Source organism: Danio rerio, chromosome 19, assembly GCF_052040795.2.
Source record: "Danio rerio strain M-AB ecotype USA chromosome 19, GRCz13ab, whole genome shotgun sequence".
NCBI classification, from domain to species: Eukaryota; Metazoa; Chordata; class Actinopteri; order Cypriniformes; family Danionidae; genus Danio; species Danio rerio.
In genome coordinates this window covers 1,267,501-1,277,500 of record NC_141039.2, presented here as the reverse complement: position 1 = coordinate 1,277,500, position 10,000 = coordinate 1,267,501, and the positions used below count along the sequence as shown (strand labels likewise).

Genomic DNA, 10,000 nt, shown 5'->3' with positions numbered 1-10,000 from the left:
ACTGGTAGGAGACGTGCGCTGCCTCGTGCCTTAGCGCCTGATATACAGCCATAGCACACTGCTACTCGTGTGATATTGCGTTTATACAACAGTTCGACGGCACAATCTTGTACATAAAAAAAGAAAATCCAAAACAGAGAGTTTAAAACCCTGTTGTATTAGGAACTACTTTCTTCCGCCATTCATTCTCATCTGCAGCTGACGTCAGAGCAGCAGAAGCCGTTACTAATTCACCAACGTCACTTTAGAGCTAGTGTTTGAATGACTCTCCTGTTTCAAGATTTTCTTTGGCTCTTGCAAGTTCTATAGAGTAATGTGAAGCGGGGCTTCTGGTATATAACCCTCTTAAGGCTGATTTATACTTTTGCGTCAAACGCACGTGTATGCTACGGCGTTGACGCATAGCCCTACGTCGCAGACCAACAGAGACAGCGCGCAGAAGTATAAATGCACAGCTTCACGTGTTGCATGTGCCGTGGGTTACGCAGGTCACTTGACGCAGAAGTATAAACCAGGCTTTAACGTGATGACAAAACAGCAAATTTTGCTTGCAATTTAAGATTATAAGGCTGAACTTGACATAAAATGCCATCCATCCACAGAGATTTCTCACCAGACTGCTGTTGTGTTTGCGTTAAGGAGGGACAAGGCTGAATCCAGCTTCTTATTCGCAGCTTCTTATTGACTCTATCCGGTTCACCTTAAAAACCACGAGGCTTCCGTTTTTCAGCTTTTTAATTCGCGCTCAATAGAACACACTGAGCAAGGGCTTATTATGCAGTTCTAGCGCCATCTTGTGGATAGAAAAACATCAATTGTCACCGATGAGGAGTCTTAGAAATTGTAAATATTTTAAAATAGGCACTATTCTTACAAATAAACTGAATAGTTGCAATCTAAACAACTACATTCTCCACTTAAAAAGCCTCAAAAGTACATTTGGTTGTGTAACTGCAGTAATATTTGTCAATGTAGTGTCTTGTTGCTGGCTGTATGTGGGCGGAATAATACACAAAGGGTGTACAGATGCTGATATGACTTAAATATATCACGGCTATCAGCCAATCAGATTCCAGATCCAGACAAAACTGTTGTGTGTGTGTATATATATATATATATATATATATATATATATATATATATATATATATATATATTTTTTTTTTTTTTTTTTTTTTTTAATTATTGTTTTATTAATATATTTAATGAAGTTACAGTAAAATAAAAATATTTTAAATATATAAATGAACTTTAATTTGGTAATAATCGATGACTGTCTGTGAGAGTTCCTGTTCAGGTCTCGGCTCTGAGACTCGTGTCGGCTCTGTTGTTTCAGGAGTTCTGGCCTTCTTCTTCTTCTCCGGCAGGATTCAGCTTCCAGGAAACACGTTTCAGACCGCGGCGCTCAACTATTACTGGATGCCCATCATCGTGAGATCCACATTCACACAGCGCAGATTAATGCACACAAACATCATCTTATCTGATGTGATTCTGCTATGAATATAATTAGACATGTGCTGATAATCAATATACGGTGATAATGAGCATGCACAACATTGATATCATGAGCACATCAGAATATTGAACAATGCACATCAATCCTTTGTGACAAATTTATTTACAACTTTTAATGTATTTAATGATCATGATGATACATGAAAAATCAATTTACCAAAAACAAACAACAAAAACTTTGTTATTTTTTATTTAAATTTATGAATGAATTTAATTTGGTAATCATCTACACTACCAGCAATATATATATATATATATATATATATATATATATATATATATATATATATATAATCCATCCCTTGCATATTACATGATTTCTGATTGATCATGTGACAATGAAGATTGAATTATCCATGCTAAAATATAAAAAAAATGGCATTTTACAAGACAATCGCATGGAAAACATGAAGATAATCAGGTGGAAATGCTCATTTAAAAATTAAAATTAAAATAAAAAAAAATTAAAAATATTTCAAAATATGTCGTTTTTATTCAGTTTTTTTTCTATCAAATTAGTGAGCATGGGATTTTTTACACACAAAAGCAGTCTCCAGATTTCTGAATGTTAGTGATGGATGTCTGATTAATATTTGGACTATTGTTGTTTGACAGACGGTGGTGTTTGGAGCGTATCTGATCGCTCATGGCTTCTTCAGTGTCTATAACATGGGTGTAGATACACTGTTCCTGTGCTTCTGTGAGTTACACACACACATTAATGTTTTACCATAGTAATGACTGATTTTAAAACACTGCCTCATTGAGCTTTGAAACTTTTACAAATCTTTTGTTTTGAACCAGTGTTTTCGGAGTTTCAAATTGAAAAGTTCACATGGTGCCTTTAGTAAACAGGGCTTTATTATTTCATACTGTTTATAAACAAGTATGTGTATAATTCAGTAGTTCTCCACTAGGGGGCGATCTGTGTAATGCCATAAATACAATCATTTAGATCGCCCCCTAGTGGAGAACCACTGACTTTTCTAAATATTTTGAAACAATAAGGACATCATAATGAAGCGCTGTTTACTAAAGTCACGTGACCAGATCAGTTTTTTGTTTGTAGATGTTTTAATGAGACATTTTTAAAATACAAAGCAATAATAGTTACTAATGTTTTAATAGTTTCTTGCCCACCATAGAAACAATCAACATATACTTATTTACAATATATTTAAGTCAAAATTATTATTATTATATTAATGATTATTATATATTATTACTTCATTATTTTATATTTCCCCCCAAGTGTTGTTTAATCGACAGAAGATTCTTTCAGCACATTTCTAATCAAAATAGTGTTAATAACTCATCTATAATAACTGATTTATTTTCTCTTCTCCATGATGACAGCACATAATATTAGACTAGATATTCTTTAAGACACTAGTATTCAGCTTAAAGTGACATGTAAAGGCTTCACTATTGTTAGATCATACGATAAGAGCATCTATAGGTTATAATTTCAATTTAATGCTTGCAATAGCTGGACATTATTGGTTGTACTGCATGTTTTGCTTGTGTTTTTGTGGCATTTACACGGTTTTGACCAGCAGGGGTCACTAGCATCTGCTATTTGAGCACATCGAAATCAGCTTTACTTTGACTTGACTCTCTTTATTGTCCGCAAGTGGAGATTGATCTTGGGCTTCACCATTTCAGTGTTCACATCACACAAATACACTCAATATCATCACAATAAACACTCAAATAACACCTTAAACACAGTATTTCAAATTCTAAATCACTTTGTGTTTCTGTCCTTCAGTGGAGGATCTGGAGAGAAACGACGGCAGTGCAGAGAAACCCTACTTCATGTCCAAAAACCTGATGAAGATCCTCAACAAGAAGAACAAACAGCCCAAGACGGGCTAACATGATGAGCCTTTACTCTCTCGAGCACCGTCACTTTGACACGACGCATGCAGATGCTTCTAGAGACACTTTTAAACCCGCATTATTACTGTTTTAATAGATGTTACTGAGAGCTTCTAGTTCAACACACACTCCCTCATTCTCAATCTCCACCAAAGACGCCGAATCACAGCCAAACCCATGAGAAGCGATGTTCCTACTCAACATGTGCCAGTTTTTATTTTAATATGTGCACTTTTAATTTCTTTTCAACAGAAATGCATGACGTGAGCTGGAGTAGAGCCTTCAGCGTGACGTCTGTGAGCCAAAGCGTTTATCAGCACTCAATATTAATGCCGTTTTTAGTGCTGTGCACAAATAAATCACACGTTTTAAATGAAAAGTTTCTGACATTACATGTTTGTGTGTGTTTAATATGTGTATGTGATGCACACATGCATGCATATATCTGAGAACATGTTTATTTATATTTAGAGACAACATTTCTATGTATATGATGCAGATTATGTATAATTTTAAGTATCTGTGTGACCAGATTGTTGTTTTTATGCATGTGTGTGTGTGTCAGATATACATATATAACACACACACATATCGCTTATGTCAAAACACACGTTTATTTTAGATGTGTTTAATCTTTTCATAGTGCTACTTTAGTTTGTGGATGTTTTTAGACATGCATATTGCACATGTGATTATTAATGCAGATTAATAAGCAGCTGATAATCTGTTGTTTTAAAGCTCGCTCTGTGCAACAGAAACGTCTGACTTATGGAACGTCACATGCGTGAGCAATTCTGTTTTTACATTTGAAACAGCTTTATGTGATTGTTTATCTGGTTCTGAGTGATTTAGTTGATGCTGGAAATCGATATTTATTTAAAGACAGAACTATATGTGTAAATAAAATGAAGAGAATGAAAACATTGCGTATGAGCAGGGGGTTTCTTTTGTATTTGCCATCTATTATTGTCATATTTTAGCGTGCTGTTAACATTTTGTCATAGATATATATATACGTTAGATGCTTACCATTATTTTTAGCTTGTTGCTAGCATATTTGTTACATGTTTCTAGCGGTTAGCATGCTGACGTCTTCACGTTGCTAACAACAGGTCATTTATATAGTAACTGCAGTAAGTTACCGGTGTAAAAACTGGGTTATGATGATCAAACTTCAGCATATCATGATTTACACGCTCATTTTGCATGTTGCTAACATGTTAACATTTTGCTAGCATGTTTGGCTAACATTTTAGCACACATGACTAATGTTATAAAGTTGCTGATAGTTTTAAAATTTAGCATCTTGCTAGTATTGTTTTCTTTGTTAACATGCTGCTATCATGACTCGCCATGTTTTTAGCATATGCTAACACTGAAATGTTGCTCATTATAACCTTTTTAGTACAAAGATAGCATAATTTATGTTAGCAATCTTTAACGATTTTCATGTTGGTAACATTTTAAACATGTTTAGCATCACCTTTAACAATGTTAACATTTAAATCATGTTTAAATCATCTTTAGCATGCTGTTAACACCATTAGCATTTTTTCAGCATGTTTTACACATTGCTTGCATTTGGCTAAAATGTTTCACCATTGCTGTTAGGATGTTTTTTTTAAACAGTTTTAGCACATTGTTAATGTTACTCTTAGTTGCTGATGTTTTGAAACATTTAGCATGTTGCTAGTAATAGCAATCATAGCATTGTTTTCATCATTAGCATGCTTCTATAACTCACTATGTTTTTAGCATATGCTAGCTCTGAATTGTAACTCATTTATAATCTTTTCAATGTGATTTTCATGATTGTAACATGTTAAACATGTTTAGCATCATCTTTGACATGCTGCTAACACAAATTAGCACGTTTTAACCTTATATTGTTATATTGATTACATACTTTGGCATTGTTGCTAGCATGTTCTACTAGTCATATTTTTTGCTCAATCCTGAAATTATTTTTTTCATAATGTTTAGCATGTTTTAACTATTATGTCAATGTTTTTATCGTTATTTATCATCTTTATACGTTTAGCATGTATTATATCATGTTAAACATGCTATCCCATTATTATAATTTTTTTTGCATTTCTACCAGTTTGTTTCTAGAAGGTTTTTAGCGTCACATTGCAAGCATCTTTCTTTCTATTATGCTTAGCGTTTTGTTAGCTTGCTGCTAGAGTATTTGTAGCATGTTTTCAAAGGTTAGCATGCTGTCTTCACATGTTAAGTTACTGGCGTAAAGACTGGGTTATGATGATCAAACTTCAGCATATAATGACTTACAAGCTCATTTTGCATGCTGCTAACATGTAGCATTTTGCTAGCATGTTCGGCTAACATGTTTCACCATTGTTGCCAGCATGTTTAAAACATTTTAGCAAATGGCTGTTATAAAGTTGCAGATATTTTTAAATATTTAGCATCTTGCTAGTATTGCTTTCATCGTTAGCATGCTGCACCATGTTTTAGCATATGCTAACTGCATTGTTGCTCTCATTTACAACCTTTTTAGGTCAAAGATAACATGATTTATGCTAGCAATCTTGCATGACTTTCATGTGGCAACATTTTAAACATGTTTAGCATGATCGTTAACATGCTGCTAACATGAATTAGCATTTTTAGCTATTTATAATCTCATTTGCCTACAAAATATACAAAAAAAACATTTATAAAAATATTTAAATTAAGAGTTACTATGGTGATTATCCTAAACAACCACATAAATTCATTTGACAATACAGTAAATAATTAGAAACGTCACACAGCTTGTATTAAATGTTTATTTATCAAGTGCCAGAGAACAGGCCACACCCACTTTCTGCCCCATATATGCACATTAATTATATGCAACTTAGCTACCAAAGGACTTTATGCAAATCAAAAGAGACGGACATAATTAGCCAGTGATATGAAAACAGACAAACAAGAGCATTTTCAACTAAATTCACACACAAATCATCTTAACGTACTCAGACCGTTAGCCCCGCCCACTCACATCCTGCAGACACTTTTTAAATAAAAGTGGGCGTGGTCAGTGGGCCAAACCGGCCAATCAGTTTGCAGCAAGAGGAAATAAGACGTGTGTTTTTCACAGGTGTTTGTTACATCGACAAACAGTTAAAACCGAGAGGATTACAAACCATCAGAACACGTCATCAACAAGATCCACACACACACACCACATCAGAACACACCAGCACGATGACTTCAAAGGAAATGAAAGCTAAGCCTCTCCTCTAGAATCTTCCAGAAAGCAATAATATTTCATGTATTTGATGCATAATGTGCGCTCATTCTGCTGTTAGTCATCATTCAGTGTGTGTGTTTGATTATTATTAACGCTAATGCTGATGTGTGTGTGTGTGTGTGTGTGTGTGGAAACTCAGATTTGGAAGAAGTGGAGGGTCAGTAAATGATGACAGAATTGCATTTTAGAGTGTACTGTCTCTTTAAGAATGCAGAGTTCATATTTACACAAAACACACACACACACACACACACACACACAAAGCTGTTGTGGAAACACTGTGAGACTGAAGCAGGACTGATCATCTGCATTAGCTGATGGCGCTCAAACTTTCCTGAAACTAAACCTCCAGCAACTCTTCAGACACACACACACACACACACACACACACACACACGGGTCATCCCTCACACCAGAACACATCTGAATATGCATATCTATATATTAGGGATGCTCTGATCGATCAGCTGGAGCTTGGTTTCGGCCGATAATCACATTTTAAGACTCGATCAGTATTCGCCAATCTGCATTCGCAGACATTTTAAATGAGATAAAATACCCCAGAAATCCCGGAGATGAGAGTGAATTAGCAAGAGAACAGGTCGTGAAAGGCACAGTGATGTTCTAAGCTTTACTTTTGTTGAACAGCACAGTTAATCTGGAGTGCACATCCCTGTCTCTCTCAGTGTGTGTACAGGAGCTGCGGTCACAGATGTGCTACTTGGAGACTGGACTGCTCTTGTGTGCATTTAGGCCTTTTCACATAAATAAAATCTGAAAGCTGTGTTTATGATCGATTATTTTCGGTAAAGCCGTTTCTGACCGTCACATGTCCACACTAGATGATTAAAAGAGACGTGTTTAAGGGATTACATGCAGCACCCTTCATTTATTCTCTTAGATAGGGAGAGATCTCCGCTTAAGTGTCAAACTTAAAGGGAAAATGTGCCTAATGGGCACCTATTTGATCTTTTTTTCAAGATTTAAGTCTCCAGAATGTGTCTGTTGAGTTTCAGCTGAAACACCCATCAGATTATTGATCAGAGCTTTCAGAATGATGGAATTGCCGCTCTGAACACACTGGAGCTGTTTTTGTGGCCTGTGCTTTTAATGCTGGTTCTCCCCGCCCACCGTTCCCACGTGCCTGTCAGAGTGTGCCTCCACCTCTGTCTCGGCTGCGTCAGATAAACAGCACAGTGACAGACATGAAGAAGCAGATCTCAGTAGGAACTTTCCCAATGATTATTTGATGTATTTGTTGCGGAGTTAATTCAAGCCTTTCTGCAATGATGAGAATGTTCTCACACACACACACACACACACACACACACACACACGCACGCACGCACACACACACTTAACTTTACACTGTTTTTGCATGGCAAAAGTGACAGGATACAGGTTAATCTCCACTGCTGTATGGATATCTGTTATGTTATTGTAGAAAATAAACCTGATTTAATATCCTCGGGATTGAGGTGTCTTCTTTTATAATTGCACTGACACGCGGCTGTGCTGATGAAGACGGTGAAATACACTGTTTTAAACGGGTGTTAAACTTGTGAAACTCACTCTTGATCACATCTGATGATGACTGATGATCACAGAGAGCTGAACAGATCTTTTAATCCCGGTTGCTTTGTGCACGTCATATCATGGTGATATGATTATACGTGTTACTACGGAAACATGCTAATACGTAGCTGTCAATCAATATTGGTGGGCGGGGAAACCACACTCCCACATTATGTTGCGGTTAATGGGAGGGATTTAAATCCTATTTTTATATCAGGAAATTAAAAAAAAAGAGACTTATTGTGTTTCTATCAGCCCAATATGACTGTGGACACACCATACCACACACAGCTCTGTCCACACAGCGCACAGAAGATGACGTTCATCATAGATGACCTTTAATGCATCATAAAGCTTGACGCATCACAATACTCGGTATCAGCCAATCATCATGACAAGGAATCAGTGCTCGATATCAGCTGCGGAAATCCTGATCGGAGCATCCCTAAAATACATCACAAGACATTAAACTAGAGCTGTGAGTTGAATATATTAGAGATCACTTTCAAAGAAAAGAGAACAAAGTAAAAACCTGAATTTACAGACTTTTCTTTATACGTCAAGGAAATTATTATAACGCAAGAATCAAACTTGCAGCACAAGGTTTTCTGGCTGTACATCTCACAATGCTGCTGTCTAGTATCTGCTGTGAGCTGAAATAATGATGCTGTAATTTCACTTTACAATACTGACTTCTTGCACTGTTGTCTTTTCAGTTACCTTTAATATATATATGTTTTTTTGTCGCATGGCAAAGTTCTCATGAACGTAATATTTCTGTAATACAGTTTTCCTGGCAGCACTATAAATATTATCCTGATGTAGAAATAATCAGACTTTTTGCATTATAGGAATGTTTGTTTTCTCTATATTACTAATGTACAACTTAAAATAATGTTTAAGAGGTCCTAAAATAAAGGTCATCTGAATCTTCCTGCTGAATAAACTGTTCAGTTCACATACAATTCATTCATGTAGTGTCAACTTAAATCCAGTAAGTTCACTTAAGTAATGTCACAAATTTAAGTGGACTGAACATAGAACTATTAAGTTGTTCCAAAACTGTTTTTCAGCTCATTTTAAATAAATAGTTTAAACAAGCACAATTTTTAATAATATTTCACCCCAAAATCAGAAAGAAAATCGAGTATTTTGAGAACGACGATTAACATTTTATGCATGACAATTAAAAACTTGATTTATATACTTCCAAATATATAATAACAGTGAAAAACTGAAGAAAATGTATTATAATAACAAAAAAAACAAAAAAACTAATAGTTAAGGGGAACAAATAAAAATTGTTTCATTATAATAATAGCAAGAAGAAGAAGAGTTTAGGGCATAATATCATCTTTTTTTACATTACTATTGTAATTAGTATAATGCAGAAAAAAACACAATATCCCCTAAATTATAATAATTTTTCTTCTTCTATTATTATTTATAATAATTTATAATATTTATAAAAAAATCATTTATAATAATTATAAAAATTTTATACAATATTATTATAATAATTTTTCTTCTTTTATTATTATTATTATTTATAATATTTATAAAAATCATTTATAATAATTATAAACATTTTATACAATATTATTATAATAATTTTTCTTCTTTTATTATTATTATAATTATTATTATAATTATAAAAGAAGAAAATTTTATACAATATAAGGGATATCATAATAATGATTTAATAATAATAATAATAATAATATAGTAGTAGTAGTAGTAAAGATGATATGCTAAATTTTACATAAT

At 34.3% G+C, this 10,000-nt stretch overlaps 1 protein-coding gene and 1 long non-coding RNA gene across 4 annotated transcripts in view; both read left to right on the top strand.

Annotated features, from left to right (window-relative positions):
• Positions 1 to 4,320, top strand: part of slc44a4 (solute carrier family 44 member 4) — a 34,914-nt gene extending 30,594 nt beyond the window's left edge. For all 3 annotated transcript variants that reach the window (XR_015945172.1, XM_087294082.2, NM_200413.1), the window contains 3 exon segments: positions 1,337 to 1,431; positions 2,134 to 2,218; positions 3,290 to 4,320. Coding sequence is in view for 2 of the 3 variants with exons in the window: in XM_087294082.2 (XP_087150208.2) it covers positions 1,337 to 1,431; positions 2,134 to 2,218; positions 3,290 to 3,396 (287 nt within the window). In the remaining variant the exon portion in view is untranslated.
• Positions 4,321 to 6,173: 1,853 nt separating this feature from the next.
• Positions 6,174 to 9,686, top strand: LOC147832403 (uncharacterized). Its single transcript, XR_015516312.2, has 2 exons — positions 6,174 to 6,769; positions 6,923 to 9,686. It is a non-coding gene; the product is annotated as an uncharacterized LOC147832403 (long non-coding RNA).
• The last annotated feature ends 314 nt before the right edge of the window (positions 9,687 to 10,000 follow it).